Source organism: Hemiscyllium ocellatum, chromosome 4 (genome assembly GCF_020745735.1).
Source record: "Hemiscyllium ocellatum isolate sHemOce1 chromosome 4, sHemOce1.pat.X.cur, whole genome shotgun sequence".
In the NCBI taxonomy this organism is placed as follows: Eukaryota; Metazoa; Chordata; class Chondrichthyes; order Orectolobiformes; family Hemiscylliidae; genus Hemiscyllium; species Hemiscyllium ocellatum.
In genome coordinates, this window is record NC_083404.1 from 126382708 (window position 1) to 126401955 (window position 19248).

Sequence of the window (19248 nt, forward strand, 5' to 3'; positions counted from 1 at the left end):
CAAGTGGTGCCGATGCAGTCATCGATGTAGCGTAGGAAAAGTTGGGGAGTGGTGCTGGTGGAACTCCAGGAGATGGACTCCAACGCCTGGAGGAAGAACGCCTTATCTTCCGCCTCGGGACCCTTCAACCCCACGGCATCAATGTGGACTTCACCAGTTTCCCCTCCACCCACTTACCCTGGTTCCAACTTTCCAGCTCAGCATTGTCCTCATGACTTGTTCCACCTGTCAATCTTCCTTCTCACCTGTTCACTCCACCCTCCTCTCTGACTTATCACCTTCACCCACACCTCCATCCACCTGTTGCACTCAGCTACTTTCTCCCAGCCCCACCCCATATATCTCTCCACTCTGAGGTTCCCTGCCTCATTCCTGATGTAGGGTTTTTGCCCGAAACATCACTTTTCCTGTTCCTTGGATGCTGCCTGACCTGCTGTGCTTTTCTAGCACCACTCTCTAATCTTGACTCTAATGTCCAGCATCTGTGGTACCCACTTCTGCTTATGATATTATTGTTCCTAGTTCTCATTCTTTTTGGTCGTGGTCATTTTAAGTCCACTGGTTCCAATTACTTAAGAAGAACATACAAACTTCCCACCTTCCTGTATCATTTTTGAGAATACAGTTTTGACAGCTTTATACAAATTTCAATGTACCATATTAATTAATACTTCATGCAAATGCCTTTTTAGTTTTTCTAGTGAAGTGAATAATTACTGAATAATAAGATTTGTATGGATAGCTCCAGCTTAAGAGATACATGAGTTAAGGTGTATTGAACCCTGTGTTCTCCTCTGTTGTTAACTCTGTAATTAAGTGAACCTGTTTTTCTTCATTTCCCTGTATCCCTTTGTATTTTTAACTTTCAAACACTGATCCACCTGCCCAAATACAGTTTCTGGCTCAGCAAGCACTTCTTAAGCACATCATGTTTAATAAATCCTCACTGGGAATGAGGATGTGTGGAGGAGATTTCCTAGATACTGTTCTTAACTGTTAACAACGTTGAGCTGAAGTCTCATTTTTATTAATTTGTCAGCCAGTGAAAACTACTTTTCATTATTTTATGAAGCAGTCCGTTTTGGAAAACTATTAGACCAGGGAGAGTGGGAGATATAGTTTGCCTCGTGAGAAAGGGTTATCAATGCAGGACCAATTTGTTTGCAAGAGCTAAGCAGAGGTACAAGTAGACAACCCTTTATCTGAAATCTGAAGGTTTTTACATGAAGTTTTTTCTCATCACAGAGATACCTTGATTATCCAAACGAGATGGGCAGGCACTGTTTCATTTGGATAATTAATTATTCAGTTAATTGATTTCCTCTGGATCTGAGTTTTCTGTGAAGTCTGCTCCCCATTCAGCAGACTAGGCAAAAGCACACTGCACACTAGACCCTGCCCCCGTCTGCACCCACCCTGCCTCCCCTCCAACCTGTCCACTGCCTGCCCACCCCCAACCCCCTCCAACACAGCCCCACCATCCATCCCCACCACATTAAACTTTGATTTAGTAAATATGTTATTCAAAATTCAGCATTATATTTATGTATTTCATGCATTTCTGTTTGTTTCTTTATGGTCTTAATCTTTTTTGAAAAAAATTGTCCCCGTTTTCTCATGTCAACAATATGCTACTACTGACTGAGTACTATAATAAGACTTCCAACAAAAGCCAAGATATGTGTAATAGTTTGCAATGCCTCTTGTCAACAAACGTTGAGTGCCATGACAGCAATGGCTCCGGCCAAGTTATCAGGCTGTTGAAACATTTTATTAGGTAAACGTTAAGTCACTGGGAGTCACTTTTTGTCCTCGTGAGTTAGTACATAAAGTTACAATTCTAGAACAAAGTTTTTTTTCTCTCAAGGAGTTTTTTCAAAATCTGTTGAAGTCGTGGAGCTGGGGTGTATAAAATATATTTTGTACATAGATCTGAATACGTAGGTGTCCATATCTTTTTTAATTCACATGCCTATGATAGATATTATTCTATTCTAAGAATGAACCATGCAGATTCTGAACCTGTAATTTTCCTCCTCAGTTGTGGGCACATGAGACCAGGAGCCCAGAAACTGGTCCGTATTAAACTGAACAAGGAAAATATTGAAGCCAGTCCTGGCATTATTAATAAGCTACACGCTAGCCTTTAAATGTCTTTTCCAAAGTAAACGATAGTCATACCTAGAAACATTAAACTTAAGAAGCAGTAAGGACATGATTAAAAGGTTTCTGTCATACTGGAATGTGAAATTACATTCCAGTAAATGATCAGAATGCCCAATTCAGAGGATTTGTGAAAATCTCATGCAGAAGAGATTAGGCTACAAGGCCCTTACACAACTGACAAGGTGCATCAAATACCTTCTATATGCCTTTCAAAGAGCCCAAGAAAGTTCTAAGTGCTGTTGGTTGTAATGCAGAAAAACTTGACGTAGTTGGATATTTTAATCAAAATGAAAATTGCCAGAGAGCAATTTTTATCCTTGATTTATTTCAATGCCACAAAATCTCAATTAGCTTAAGAATTTGATGAACAAGACTGCTAAATTTTGCTATTCAAATCTTTATTTTTTTAGAATAAAGAAAAAGTTTCATCCTACAACAGGACACCTAAAATAGACCGCAGTGAATTGGAAAAAGAAGTGAAAGAGAAGGCTTCTATGAAACGTAAACTTCCTTTCACTGTTAGTCCATCTAGGAGTGAGCAGAGGGAATCCGATACAGGTAAATTTTTCCTTTTTTTTGGAAATGTGCTTATTTAATGTAGGAATGTAAGGTCATAATTTATTGCACCTCACAAATTTTGTGCCTTGTGAAAATAAATAGTCATCCATTTATGTTTGTTCATATCAAATGTGGAAAAACAGAAGTGTGTTTAATCCTTCTAATCAGCCCAAGTTTTTTAGGCATATTCTTTTAAATCAGTCAAATAATTTTCCAGCAAAATGTACAATTTGCTTCCTTTTTGTAATCTGATCTATCCAACCTTGGATACTGCACAGCAAGACTATGACAATTTAGAAGGCAAAACTATATCTAATATATCCATTCAACTTCCCTCTTCTAAACATAATCTTTTCTTCCTCCCCACCACCAGTACTTTCTCTCCTCACTCTTCTGTGACATTCTTGAGACCAGGGTTTGGCTTGTTAACATTCTGAACGATATTCCCTTGATAAGATAATCACTTAGCCATCAAGCTTGACTTCTGTTGCTTTTTATTATAGTTTAGATGATTAATGCTGGGCTTTTTGTGTAGGTCTTTGCAAGTCTCTGTGTCTTTCCTCTAAGGTAGTTAGGGAATCTGCACAGTACTAAACATGGTGACAAACCAGTGACGACTTTAGCTCAGTATCGTGTCTGAGATTCTGTAATCTATTCCATTTACAATTGAACCTAAAATTAGATTTTCTTGTACATATTGTACAGGTGGTTCCAATTATCTGTCCACCAACTTGATGGAGGTTATGTTGGAGTTGTAATGTCAGCAGATAAGAATTCAGAGGCTCTAGAAAATGCTGTGGTAATGGGTTCAAGTTGTACCATGGCAGCTGGTGGAGATGACAACAACATATAATAAAGTCTGGAATTGTAATCTAGCCTCAGCAGTGGGAATCATGAAATGTTCATCTTTTATTATAAACGCCCATTGGTTCACGAAGACTGTTTACAGAAGGAAATCTGCCAACCTTACCTAGTCTGGCCCACATATAATTCCAGATTCTCTGTAATGTGGTTAACTCTTAAATGTCCTCTAAAATGGCCTGTGTGAAAATGCTGTTCCTTAAATAAGGTTATGTTGTCCTTGTTTATTTTTTAGAGAGGTCGTAAAAGACACAGATTCCGAAAAGTCTGTGTTTGAGGAGTTTTTAGGGCCACTTTGATTATAGCTAACAGATACTGCCTGAGGCAAAAGGCTTTTGAGTTTTTTTTAAAGTGTACAATGAAAGGGGAGTGGCTGGTTTTTCCAGCTCCGCTTTCTCTGGTTTGATTTGGTTTTAGCACAGTAGAATTGTAAAAGCTGCTGGACCTAAAGAAGCAGGTCCATGCTGATCTCTCTGACTTCTCTCCTGTAAGAATGTGTGTTTGATTTTACCTTTTGTGCCAAGGGGTGGTTTTGCAGATTGTTGCAAGTATTAGGAACACCATCATTAAATTGGGATAATCTTTTCAGTCAGGGTGATGGGAATCTGGAATGTAGTGCCTGAGGGAGGGTAGTACATGTGGGGAACCTCACAACCTTAAAAAGGACATGGATTAGCTTTATAATCTGTCTTGCTGCCTCTGGGGATTTTTGAACAAGCACCCCAAAATCCCTCTTCCTCGAAGCTCCCTAGTGTCCTTTATCTTGTTACTTTCAAAGTGCATCACCCGTCACTTTTAAAGGTTAAATGTCATCTACCACAGATTTGCTCATCTGACTAATGGGTATGTACATGTCTTCCTATAACCTCAGACCTTCTCCCGCACTGTTAGCCAACCAGCCAAACTTGAACCCATCTTATCCATTCCTGACTATTCTTGCATATCTAGGATTCTCATGGCTTGCTGCTTCCTACATTTCACCTTAAAAGAAACATATTGGGCCTGTGCTCTCCCCATTTCCTTTTCAAACAGTACCTGCCCCCACCCACCACTGTTCTGTAGACTTTTCCAGAAGTAGCTGTTCCCTGTCAATTTTGGCCAGATCCTCCATTATATTAGTAAATTCTGTCCTCTCCAATCCAAACCCTTTTTTTTTTGCACACCATCTCTTTCCTTTTCCATAGCAAACTTAAAATGTACTGTTATGGTCTCAATCACGAAAATGCTGTCCCATTGCCACCTTCACCACCTGTCCTGTTTCAGTCTCCAGAGTTTGGTCCAGCACTATCCCATCCATGTTGCATCTTCTACCTGTTGACACAAAACACTCTCCTGACTGCATTTCAGGAAATCAATTTTATCTGAACCTTTACACTACATCCCAATTAACGTTTCGTCCCCTGTCTAGGTGACATCCTCAGTGCTTGGGAGCCTCCTGTGAAGCGCTTCTGTGATGTTTCCTCCGGCATTTATAGTGGTTTGAATCTGCCGCTTCCGGTTGTCAGTTTCAGCTGTCCATTGCAGTGGTCAGTATATAGGGTCCAGGTCGATGTGCTTATTGATTGAATCTGTGGATGAGTGCCATGCCTCTAGGAATTCCCTGGCTGTTCTCTGTTTGGCTTGTCCCATAATAGTAGTGTTGTCCCAGTCGAATTCATGTTGCTTGTCATCTGCGTGTGGCTACTAAGGATAGCTGGTCGTGTCGTTTCGTTGGTGTTCATGGATGCGGATCGTTAGCTGTCTTCCTGTTTGTCCTATGTAGTGTTTTGTGCAGTCCTTGCATGGGATTTTGTACACTACATTGGTTTTGCTCATGCTGGGTATCAGGTCTTTCGTTCTGGTGAGTTGTTGTCTGAGAATGGTCATTGGTTTGTGTGCTGTTATGAGTCCTAGTGTTCACAGTAGTCTGGCTGTCAGTTTGGAAATGCTCTTGATGTATGGTAGTGTGGCTAGTCCTTTGGGTTGCGGCATGTCCTCGTTCCGTTGTCTTTGCCTTAGGCATCTGTTGATGAAATTGTGCGAGTATCCGTTTTTTGCGAATACATTGTATAGGTATTCTTTTTTCTCTCTTTTGCAGTTCTGGTGTACTGCAGTGTGTTGTGGCCCTTTTGAATAGTGTCTTGATGCAACTGTTGTGTGTGTTGGGGTGGTTGCTTTCGTAGTTCAGGACTTGGTCTGTGTGTGTGACTTTCCTGTATATCTTTGTGGTGAATTCTCTGTTAGCGGCAGATTCAAACCACTATAAATGCCGGAGGAAACATCACAGAAGCGCTTCACAGGAGGCTCCCAGGCACTGAGGATGTCACCTAGACAGGGGATGAAACGTCTGCAACATAAATTCCCAGCTCGGCGAACAGAACCGCTAAAAATCTTCTCTCAAACTTTGAATCCCAATTAACATTGGAGAAGTTGAAATCCTCTAATATAACTCCCTGTCATCATCATTATCATCACATTGTTATTGTTATCATATATAACATATTGATATAACATTATTATCATTTTTAAAATTATTATAATAATACAATATAATAAATTGTCTACATATCTGCTCTTCTGTCACTTGCTGACTGCTTGGGACGTCCCAATGTAACTGACTCCTTTTTTTATTCCAAAGATCTATTCACAAAATCTCACTTGAAAACACTTGCAACATATCATTACTCCTGACTACAATGACCTTTTAATTGATAATACCTCTACAACCCTCCCTGTCTCGCCTGAAGATCCTACACCCCAGAATACAGAGTTGCCAGTCCTGCCCCTCCCTCAACCACATCTGTGTGATAACAGTGTCACAATGCCATCTTTTAAATCCATGCCATGTTTCAATTAAATCATTTCTCTTACCTGTAATTTTAGCACTAACGTGGAGGCCATCTAGCCTCACCTTACTCCTTTGAATTTCAACACAACCGAACTCTTGGGTCTTGGTTCCTTGACTTTATTATACTGTTTCTTTTTCTGTAGTAATGCTTGGTGTCTCTTTCCACATATAAACTATTAAAATTCTCCTAACTGCACTAGCAAACAATACCCAAAAAGATGTTGGTTACATTCTGGCTCATGTGCAGATCATCCTCCTTGTACAGGTGCCATCTTCCCAGAAATTGTCCTGGTGATCCACACTCACGCCTGCATTCGCACTTGAGCCATGCTATGTTTTCATACTTCTGTACTCACTAGCACATTGCATTGGGAATAATCTAGAGATTGCGAAAGTAGAGACCTTGATTTTAATCTACTCCTAGCTCCCTGGTGAATTGTTGGTACAAGGTTTCATCCCTCATTCTACCTGTTATATTGGAACCAATGTATACCACAACCACTGACTTTTCAACCTCCCCTTCAGGGTGCCCTGCAGTCTTTCAGTGATATCACTGGCCCCGATCAGGCAACACACCATCGTGGAGCTATGTTTGCGGCCACAGAAACATCTCTCTGCACTCCTCACTGTCATTGTTCTCCAACACAGAAACTAGTTATTGAGTAGGATACCCACTGAGGGTTTCCTGTCTACTTGTCTGGTCCCTTTTCTCTGCCTGGTGGCCACCCATTCCTCCTTTGTCTTTGGCTCCTTAATCTGCAGTGACCAGCTCAGAAAATATCCAACGTTTTGGATGCACGACTGTGCCTCCAGCCACTGCTCAAGTTCTAAGACTTGGTACAGACAGTGTTCAAAATGGTGGAAATTCCTACAGATATAGTGATTTAAAACTGCCAGAAGTATCTAGGAAGACACATCAATGCACTGGTTGGGGTTTGTACTGATGCATTCAGTTAAATTGAAAGAATCTTTTATTCAAGTCGACTGGAAAGAAAGAACTAAACTCTTACTCTATAGACAATATATGCAAAAATCGTTTTTAAAAAGAGCTGTGAATACACAACTTTATAGTATACATCGCAATAGATATAAATAAATAGTAAAGGATAGATGAAGAGAAATACTCCCCATTCAATCGTTTATCTGTGATGTCACACTAGTGTTCACTTCAGCATGGGCAATCCTGTAACATTATCGCCTAACTCCTTGAAGTTGAGTAAGAATCAATTACACCGGACTAAATGAGGTGAAAATGCAAACAAACACAACCTTCCCCACTTATCCAATGAAATAATAAATTTGCAAAGAAAAACTGAGTTTTTTAGCTGTAGGCAGGAAAACGTAAAATATTTTCTCTATATTTTATCTACTAACAAATGAAATTTGTTTCTATATAACAATGACTTGCTTTTATATAATTCCTTTTAATTGTAGAGAATTTTTTCTAAACATTTCTATCAAGTAATGGCATAATCAAAAAATGTATTGCACTGATGTGGTCCTCAAGACATCTCCCACCATATAGGCATTCTGAATTGATTCCTAGGTAATTTGATTATTCAGCAGACAACTCACTTAACTGTAAATATAAACTTAAGTAATCTCTTTATTTTTGTTTTTTTTTGGACTTTGTTTGCTTCAGATTCATAAAAATGTGTACACAGCTGTTCGGAAGTTGCTAATATGTAATACTGAATGCATAAGAGCAGTAAAAACACTTATGTGCAATATTTTCTAGGCACACCCCAACAAAAGAACTTTGTAACTGTTGCAGTAGCGTTAATTATAAGTACTAATGAAATGCTAAATAACCAGTCCTGAAAGGGAGGAGATATAGTATTTTGTTTTCTTTTAAGCAGTGCATTTGCAACATAATACTTTGAAATTTATCAAAGTTCAGTTCCACCAAAATAACAAAAATCATGTAAAATACTCTTAGTCTTATTAAATTATTAAAAATCAAGAGAGACTGCTACCATTTGAACTCACTTCCTTACTTCATAAGATCTAACTTTCATTCTGTTAATTTAGTGGCAAATCCTGCAACGTTATCATTGCCAACTATAGCATATAACTTAATATTCTAAGCAGGCTCACTATCTAGTGGTATATTCCGTTTTGATATTTTAATCTGGTAGAGAACTGCATTTCATGAGGTGTGAGCATTGGAGGCAAGCCCCACACTTGTCTATCCTGAAGTGCCTTTAGTAACTAACTGGCTAGTGGTGAACTGCTGCCTTGAGCTGCCATTTGAAGTGCCACAATGTTGCTAAGAACAGATTTTCAGGATTTTGACCCAGCCAAGTGAAGGACTGGTGATATAAGTCCACTTGGGTAGTGTGTTAGCTGGAGAGAACCGTGTAGTTAATGCTGTTTTCATCTATTTCCCTCCCTTGCCCTCCTTGGTGATTGAGATTGCAGGTTTGAATGGTGCTATCATAGGTTGAGGGGCAATATGATAAAAGTATATAAAATTGAGAGGCATGGATGTGGAGTATTTTTCCCAGGATAGAGGTGTCAAATTGTAAGAGGCATAGGTTTAAGGTGAGAGGAGGCAAGTTTTAAGGAGAAGTGCGAGGTAAGACTTTTTACACAGAGGGTGATAAGTACCCGAGATGTGCTGCAAGGGAAGATAGTAAATGCAGAAATGACAGCAACGTTTAGATTAGATTAGACTTAGACTTACAGTGTGGAAACAGGCCCTTCGGCCCAACAAGTCCACACCGACCCGCCGAAGCGAAACCCACCCATACCCCTACATTACCCCTTACCTAACACTACGGGCAATTTAGCATGGCCAATTCACCTGACCCGCACATCTTTGGACTGTGGGAGGAAACCGGAGCACCCGGAGGAAACCCACGCAGACACGGGGAGAACGTGCAAACTCCACACAGTCAGTCGCCTGAGTCGGGAATTGAACCCGGGTCTTCAGGCGCTGTGAGGCAGCAGTGCTAACCACTGTGCCACTGTGCCGCCCACGGTTTAAGAAGCATTTTGACAGATACACAAACAGGCAGAGAGTACAGTGATACAAACCATGTGCAGGCAGATGGGATTAGTTTAGAATGGCATTGTCAACACAAACACATTGGGCTGAAGGACTTGTTCCTGTGCTGTACTACTTTATATGTTTGACAGATTACTACAGTGCATCATGTGCATGGTACTTACTGTTGTTTACTATTGTGTCTGTCATTGGTGGTTGAAATAGATGTTTAAAATAATCATCTATGCTAATCAAGCTTGCTGTTTTGTCATGATGGAAATGCATTTGTGTGAAGTATTCCATCACACGTGATTTGTCTCTTATAGATAGGCTTTGGAGAGTCAGCAAATGCGTGACTCACGACAGAATTTTAAGCCTCTAACTAGCTTCCGTAGCTAGTTTCTGTTCCTTGCACTTAGTATTGTGCAGCAACTGAAGTTGGAAGAGCGCGTAATGCACTATATCCCACTACTTCACAGGTCCTAATATATAACTACAGTACTTATCCCAATTACAAAGGTGATCCTTACCCATTTTGTTTAAAATCTGATATGGATTTAAAATAAAAATGATTCAATGAAGGTATAATATCTTGTAAGTGTACACAGTCAGAAATATCTCCAAAACCATTTGCATTTATGGTCAAATCTAAAATTGCAGAGATTAGCTTTCTGGGCTAAAAGTACAAGTTACTTTTGAATTCAAAAGGGCAAAGTGCTCTGGAGTCTGGTGTTTTCGAAGGTATGGTTAAATCATAATTGTCTTTGAAATCTGCAGGGACAACTGGCTCAGAAAATTCAAGTCTTGATGTTTTTAATCACACTTCAAAATTTCACATTAATATTACAGTCAAAATCTGAAGCAACAAATATTACTTGAGTGTGACCTGTAAATAGAAGACCTGCACCTTAGTAACATGATGTTCAACAGCCTTGTGGTTGAAGTAGTATCTTGCGTTGACCCGAAAAAATAGAGTACATGGTTTGGGCTGTTGAGCTTGCTGTCCCATTCAATACAATCGTGACTGATATCTCAATCATTTCCTTCCACTTCCCTATAACCCTTGTCTTCCCTATTAATAAGGATCTATATATCTCAGCCTTAAATATACACAAGGACTCTGCTCCACATTTCTCTATGGCAAGGAGTTCCAAAGACACTCAATCCTCAAAATAAGAAATTCCTCTTCATCTCAATCTTAAATTGAAGCTCCTTTATTCTGAGACTATATCCTCTTTCCCCATAAGGGGAAATACCATCTCAGCATTTACCTTGTCAAAACCCTTTATGTTTCAATGACATTACCTGTTAATCTTTCTAAATTTCAATGAGTAGGTATCCAGCCTGTACAATCTTTGCTCATAAGACAGTCTTTTCATACCTGGGGTCATCCTAGTGAACCTTCTCTGAACTACCCACAATGAAATAATATCTTTCCTCACGTAAGGGTCCACAACTGCTCTGAGTACTGCAGATATGATTTCATCAAAACTTTTATAGTTGCAGTACAACTTCTCTGCCATTATTCACTGACCCTCTTAATATAAGGGCCAACATTCCATTAGCCTTTCTGATCCTAGAATCATAATTATAGAATCCCTACAGCGCAAATTGCCTGCTGCACTTGAGTGCTAACTGTCTTGTTTTGTGCACAAGTTACCCCAAGTCCTTTTATAGCATTCTGATGTTTCTCTATTTAAATAATACTCTATCCTTTTGTTCTCCCTTCCAAATGAACTTCACACTTTCCCACATTATACTCCATTTGCTGACGTCTTGCCCACTTAATTTCTCAATATCTTATCCGCCTCACACCTTGCCTTTCACTTATTTGTGTAATCTGCAAATTTGTCTGTTACGCATTGACTTCATTTTTTTCAAATCATTATACGCACTTTAAACAGTTATGGTCCCAGCACTGATCCCTGTCCAACTAAGAGTTGTAGGTTGTCAACCTGGAAAAGAATTCCTTCTCTCCACTTGCTGCTTCCTGCCCATTCCCTATCCTTGCCAATGTAACACCTCCAACATCATGAACTCTTGTGACTTAATCTTTTGTGAGCTACTATGTCGAACACCTTCAGGAAGTCCAAATACACCACATCTATTAGTTCCCCTCTATCCACGGTGGTTGAGACTTGCTCGGAAATCAAACAAATTAATCACATGATTTTCCTTTTATGAAACAATGTTGAATCTGCTTCATTAGATTTCGAGTAACGCTGCCAATGCTTCCTTAATTAACTCCAGTGCTTTCCTAACAATAAATGTTAGGCAAATCAGCCTATATTTATCTGCTTTTTGCCTCCTCCCCTTTTTGAATAGGAGTGTCACACTGGCAGTTTTCTGATCCTCTGGTGTTTCTCCAGAACCCAACGATCTTTGGAAAATTACAACCACTGTATCTGCTATCTTTGAAATTATCTCTTATGACTTGCGTCCTAGGATCCTCAGGGCTAGGGACTTATCTGCCATAGCCTCATTAGAGAAGTAGAATTAGACAAACTGGGGATGGTACTTATTTTTCCCCATTTTGTTTTGTGTTAATGGAATCTTCAAAGTATCTGCCACCATAAAGACTGATGGAAATATCTATTTAACTCTGTGACCATTTCCTTGTTCCCCGTAACTATAATCTAAGGGAGTCTGCGTTCACTTTGATACTTACTTACGTACTTACGGAAAAAGCTCTTATTGTCAGTGTTCATATTCCTTACACGTTTGCCCTTGTATATTTTCTCTCTTTATATTATTTTAGTTCTCCTCTGTTGGATTCTGCATTTCTACCAGTCTTCGGGGCTATCACTAACTATTTCCACCTCAAATGCTTTTTCTTTCAATTTAATACTCTCCTTAACTTTGGGCTCTTGTGTGAATATGTTGACTGTTTATAAGTTACACTTACTAAATTGTGATACAAATGCATTCAGTAATTGTGCAAAAGAAAGTGTTATGTGTGCAAAGTGGCAGATATGTGCAATCACTAGCCCTGGTTTTCTAATTTTTTAATGGAAGGATATTAAATCTTGGCAGTTACACAAAGCATAGAAGTAAAAAAATCCAAGCAATATTTTCCATTTATTTTCCCAATTGTTTTCATCCTACCAGTGCCATTTCTTTCCTAGCTCCCTGATCTTGTGCTTGGAGCACTGGAACAGGAGTAGGCCATTCAGTCCACTGAGAATGCAGTCCCTTGATGCTATTAGTCTCAAGAAATCTCTTCATTTCTGTCTCGAGATTCTCCATGATTGAACTTCTCCTAGGGTCGCGAATTCACCACCTTCTGCATATAAATATTCCTTCTCATCGCTGTCTTAACAGCCTACTCCATTATTCTGAGAATATTCTGAGCCTAGACTCACCAGCCTTGGGAAACATTCCATCTACGTTCTCCCCCCCCCCCCCCACCCCTCATGCCCTGTAACAAATTTTATCATTTTTCATGAGATCACCTCATTCTTAAACATTTGAGACTACAGCCCTTCAATCTCTCCTCATCAGAAAGTCCTGCCATCTCCGGGTTTTAATCTGGTGAATCTGCATTGCATTTCTCTGATCCTTTTGCTAAGGAGACCAACTGTGCACTATACTCCAGATATGATCTCACTAAGGCTAAACAATTGCAGAAAGACATCTTTATTTCTGTAATCAAATACCTTGCAATGAAGGCTAACATACCATTTGACTTATTGATTATGCAACTACATGCTAAATTTCGGTGACTCATTACCAAGGATACCTAGATTTTAGTGAGCTTTGAAAAGGTTTATAGCTGAGATTGAGGTTTTGCTTGCTGAGCTGGACGGTTCATTTCCAGACATTTTGTTACCTTACTAGGTAGCATCTTCAGTGGGCCTCATGCGAAGCAATGCTGAAAATTCCTGCTTTCTATCTGTATGTTTGGGTTTCTTTGTGTTGGTGATGTCATTTCCTGTGGTGGTTATTTCCTCTGGTGAAGTCACTTCCTGCCCCTTTTCTCAGGGGGTGATAGATGGGGTCTAATACATGATACATGAACACCAACTAGCCACAAAAAGACATGACCCTCTCTCACAAGTACCTCACATACGGTTGAGGAAGGACACCACTTCGACAACACATCCATCCTAGGACAAGCCAAACAAAAAGTCTCTCAAGAATTCCTAGAAGCATGGCATTCCAACCGGAACACTTATCAATAAACACATTGAGTTAGACCCCATCTACCACCCCCTCAGAAAAGGAACAGAACGTGATTTCACCACAGGGAATAACATCACCACAGGAAATGATATCACCAACCCAAAGACACCCAAACATAGAAAGCAGAAATTTTCAGCATTGCTTCGCATGAGGCCCACTGAAGATGTTACCTAGTAAGGTTACGAAATGTCTGGAAATGAACCTTTCAGCTCAGTGAGCAAACCTACATCCAATACCTAGATTTCTTTGAACATCAATACTTCCCAATATCTTGCCATTTAAGAAATATTCTGTATTTGTTATTAAAAATTCAAATAGATTGCATTTCACTTACTCACGTTATATTCTATCATGCATGTTCTTGCCCATGCATTTAGCCTGTCATCTTAAAGCTTCCTTGCATCTTCCTCACAATTTACATTCCCAGCTAGTTCTGTCATAATAAATTTTGTCTCTGCATCCAAATTAATTATATAAATTCTGAATAACTTTGGCACTGACTCTTGCAGTGCCCCACACATACCCTGATAATGACCTTTTAGCTTCACAAGTTCCTAGGTTGTCTCGTACTTTGGGGGTGATTTTTCTGTATTTTACTCAATGAAGACAAATGCAGCATAATTGTTTAGCAGCTTTGCCATTTCCCTGTTCTCGACCAAACAGTCTCCTGTCTCCATGTGTAATAGGCCCATATTTGTCCTGACTAATCTTTTCCTTCTCACGAGGTACTTTTTCCATCCAACTTTCTTTTTTGCTAGCTTGCATTCATATTCTCTTTCTTTCATAATCCATTTAGTCTTCCTTAGCTTTGTTCTAAATTGCTTCTGTACCTCAAGCTTGCCTTTCTTTTTAACATCCTAATAAGCCACTTGCTTTGATTTTAATGTAGTCTTTAACTTTTGTTAGTGACAGTTGATTTACTGTTTGTATTGAGTGTTTCTGTCTTGGATCAATGTACAGATAGATGTCCTATAATGTTAGTTGCTGTAATGCAATTGGTGAATTGGGGAATGATTTTATTTAAAAAGCAAACTCCCATTGGCTATTATATGGTTACTGTAAGTACATTCTAGGTGTCTATTTCAGGTCAAGCTAAGGAGGTTGGATGATGGGGCAATTTTTTTCTAACCCTATTCTTGATGTTTTTGAGGCTGTTTTTAGAAATTATTGCAGGAGATAATATTTGGATTTCAAGATTCTCGTCTTTCTGGACAATGCACCAAGCCATCCTCTCAATATTCGTGAGTTTTCTGAAAACATCAAAGTGCTAGTTCTGTCTCCAAACATGATCTTTCTCATTCAGCTCATGGACTAGGATGCAATAGCAGGAAGCTGATTGCAGCTACCGAACAGGATAATGACGCAGTGTTCTTCAGTTTCGGAAGACCCTTAACGTTAAGAATGCTATTGATATCATTGTGGAGGTCTAGGGTGATGTCAGTAGGGACTGCTTGCATGCAGTTTGGCAGAAGATTCCTCCAGATTTTCTTCATGATTTTAAAGGTGTTGAACTGTCAGAGGGGCTTCTGACAATCAAAGAATATTGTGTCACTCTTGCAAAGCAAATTGAATTTGAATGAGTGGAGACTGATCTGCAACAGCTTGTTGCTGCGGGGGAAATTGAAGCTTGAGATGCAGCACCACTAGAACTTTCCTCTTTGCTTTTGTCTTCTATTCTGAGGGTGGTTGACAAGCAGTTGCAGCTCTTAGGTAATGACAATAATGCAAGTTACAGCAGGATAGCAGTTTGTGGCATAAAGTCTTATCTGGCACCCTATAAATAGCTTCTTGAAAGATGGCAAAGCAGCAAAAACTAGATGCCTTTTTTAAGCTAAACCCTAAGCAACGGTCTGAGGACAATGAACCACCATCATCCACTTCTGGACTAAATATTTTCTTTTGTCGTAACCCTGCACCCCAACTACACCTGAAAGTAACGTTGATGCTGATGATGACCCCTGTCTTAATACAGCAGACTCAGAAACCCCTTTAAGTATTAAATTTATTATATTACTTCACGTATGGTTTTAGAGACTGTGCTATCATTTGTGTTGGGCTAGCTACTATTTTTGTTTTGATTTTTACTGATATTTTTGGTGGTTCGTCAGAACCCTATTTTTCCCGTAGGCCCCATTATTTCTTATGCATGATTTTCTATAACACAAAGTCACACTAGGGCACAATTACTGCCTTTAAAGCAGAACTGACTGTATATCTATTCTGGACCATCTGGTACAGGGAGTCCTAGAAATGTACAAGATGGGGAAACAGACCCTTCAGTCCAGCTCATCCATGCCAACCAGATATCCTTACCCAATCTAGTCACACCTGCTAGCACCCGGCCCATATCCCTCCAAACCTTTCCTATTCCTATACCTATCCAAATGCCTTTTTTAAATGTTGCATTTGTACTAGCCTCCAACACTTCCTCCGCCGGCTCCTTCCATACACGTACCACCCTCTGTGGAAAAAGTTGCCCCTTCGGTCTCTTATCTTTCCCCTCTCACCCTAAACATATGCCCTCTAGTTCTAGGCACCCCCACCCCAGGGAAAAGACTTTGTCTATTTATCTTATCCATGCCCCTCATGACCTTTATAAACCTCTGTAAGGTCATCCCTCAGCCTCCGACGCTCCAGAGAAAGCAACCCAAGTCTATTCAACCTCTCCCTATAGCTCAAATCCTCCAACCCTGGTAACTAGATTAGATTACTTAGTGTGGAAACAGGCCCTTCGGCCCAACAAGTCCACACCGACCTGCCGAAGCGCAACCCACCCATACCCCTGCATTTACCCCTTACCTAACACTACGGGCAATTTAGCATGGCCAATTCACCTGACCCGCACATCTTTTGGATTGTGGGAGGAAACCGGAGCACCCGGAGGAAACCCACGCAGACACGGGGAGAATGTGCAAACTCCACAGTCTGTCGCCTGAGTCGGGAATTGAACCCGGGTCTCAAGCGCTGTGAGACAGCAGTGCTAACCACTGTGCCACCGTGCCGCCAAATTCTTGGAACATTCTTGGAAATCTTTTCCGAACCCTTTCAGGTTTCACAGCATCTTTAAATATTTACTTGTTTGCTTTCAAACTTATGTATTTCCCAATCTACAGAGTAAACTTATCCTAACTTCCATAGTTCAAAATTAGACTCTGAAACTGATCTCTTTCAAGCCTCTATATTTCACGCACGTGCTCAGTTGGTTCGGCTATAATGCAAATTGGCTTTAACGCAATTGAAGAATTTAAACTGTTATTTTTAGAACGCAAACTTTTCTTACCTGTATTGGCTATTTGGCTATAACGTGATTCAGGCCCCATTAGTTTAAATGACACGACTATTGTGCGATTTTCTTATAACGCGAGATTGAATGAGAACAGAACTATTGCGTTATATCAGAACCAACAGTACGAGCTTACAGTTTGGGAACAAAAGATGGCCATTCTTCAAGTCTGTTTCATCATTTAATAAGATCGTGGTTCTTCACCTTGTGTTCTGAATTCAATCCACGTTCTCATTTATTTCTACTAACCTTAGATTTATTTGTCTAACAAGAATCTATCTACTGCCATATTTTAAAAAATTCAATAACCCCATCTCAAACACCTTCCAAAGCAGAATATTCCAAATTCATCTGGTTCCAGTCAAGCCTTCTCTTAAGTTGAGATGGTGATTCAACCATAATCTTAAGGTATGACTGCGTTAACCCAGAGCACTGTATGGCCTGTTGCTCAGATTCCTTGTGTTCTTAATATTTCTGTCTTTCTGCGTGCCTTGAATTTAAAAATGGTAGAATTGATTGTAGTAGTAAAGTAACATAGTTACTGTATGGAAACAGACCCTTCGGTCCAACCAGTCTGTGCCAACCATAACCACAAACGAAACTAGTCCCACTTTCCTGCTCCTGGCACAGATTCCTGCAAACCTTTCCTATTCATTACTTATCCAAACGTCTTTTAAATGTTGTAATTGTAACCACATCCACCGCTTCCTCTGGAAGTTCATTCCTCATACAAATTACCCTGTGTGTTATCAAAAAAAATTCTCCCATGTCTTTTTTTAAATCTCTCCCCTCTCACCTTAAAAATATGCCCACAGTGTTAAAATTTTCCATCCAAGGCAAAAGACAACCACCATTAACTCTTTGTGTACCTCTCATTATTTTATTCTACAAGATTACTTCTCAACCGCCTATGCTCCAGTTTAAAAAAAAGTCCCAGTCCATCCAGCCTTTCTTTTATAATTCAGGCCTTTCATACCTGGCAACATCCTGGTAAATCTCTCTGAACCCTCTCCAGCTTAAAAAAATATATTTTGTATAAGTGGCTGACCAGAACTGGACAATATATTCCAGAAGAGGCCTCACCAATGTCCTATACAACCTCCAAAGAGTTAAGTAATCAAGACAAGAGTGCCAAATGCCATTCTATCTATATGTGATGCAAACTTCAAAGAATTATGTACCTGAACCCCTAACTGCAGCATTCTCTGCTCTGTTGAGACTCCAACCTACTTTAAGCTTAAAAAAATTAAAACAAATTAGAAATGCTGGTTGGAGGGAGCTTCTATTGTTCCAACTTTTTTTTTAAAAGCCCTAAAAGCCTCCCAAGCTGTTGACTTTGAGGTCTCAATAACCAACTAGGCACATCACCTTAAAACCTCTTCTTTTTTTAAAAAAAAGCAGGGCAAAATAGCCTCTTAGAGCCACAGCTTGAAATAATGCAAAGAGATAGACGCAAGGGGATAACACTGAGAACTTTGAGTATAGAACGTTCAACATCAGGGAGTGGAAGGTCAGGAAAAATGGCGAATACAAGACAGGAGAAGAGTTTGGAGAAGTGGATGAAGAGGAGAGGAAGTTTCTGGAGGACTGTGATTTTTTTTTTGACTAAGGTGTCAGTGGAGGATCACTTTGGGGCCAGTGACCATAATTCTATTAGATTTAAAATAGTGATGGAAAAGCATAGACCATATCTAAAAGTTGAAGTTCTAAATTGGAAAAAGGCCAATTTTGACGGTATTAGGCAAAAATTTTCAAAAGCTGATTGGGGCCAGATGTTTGCTGGTAAAGGGAAAACGGTAAGCCTTCAGAAATGAAATAGCGAGAATCCAGAGAGATTCCTGTTGGTGTCAAAGGAAAGGCTGGTAGATATAGGCAATGCTGGATGACTAAAGAAATTGAGGGTTTGGTTACAAAAAAGAAGGAAGCATATGTCAGGTATGGACATGATAGATCAAGTGAATCCATAGAGTATAAAGGAAGTAGGAGTATACTTAAGAGGGAAGTCAGGAGGGCACAAAGGGGACACGAGATAGCGTTGGCAAATAGAATTAAGGAGATTCAAAGGGTTTTTACAAATAGATTAAGGACAAAGGGATAACTAGGGAGAGAATAGGACCCCTCAAAGATCAGTAAGGCAGCATTTGTGTGGAGCTGCAGAAAATGGAGGAGATACTAAACGAGTATTTTGCATCCATGTTTAGTGTGGAAAAGGATATGGAAGATACAGAATGTATGGAAATAGATGGTGACATATTGAAAAATGTCCGTATTAGAGAGGAGAAAGTGCTGGATGTCTTGAAACACATAAAGGTGGATAGATCCCCAGGACCTGATCAAGTGTACGCGAGAACTCTGTGGGAAGCTAGGAAGTGATTGCTGGGC

At 39.8% G+C, this 19248-nt stretch overlaps 1 protein-coding gene across 5 annotated transcripts in view; it reads left to right on the plus strand.

Annotated features, from left to right (window-relative positions):
* Nucleotides 1-19248, plus strand: part of ankrd12 (ankyrin repeat domain 12) — a 172856-nt gene that overhangs the window by 92225 nt on the left and 61383 nt on the right. For 4 of the 5 annotated variants that reach the window (XM_060823837.1, XM_060823840.1, XM_060823838.1 and 1 more), the window contains exon 3: nucleotides 2577-2724. The exons of the other annotated variant lie outside the window; for it this stretch is intronic. In XM_060823837.1, the coding sequence (XP_060679820.1) occupies nucleotides 2577-2724 (148 nt within the window). The remainder of the gene's footprint in view (nucleotides 1-2576; nucleotides 2725-19248) is intronic. 5 annotated transcript variants of the gene reach the window in all.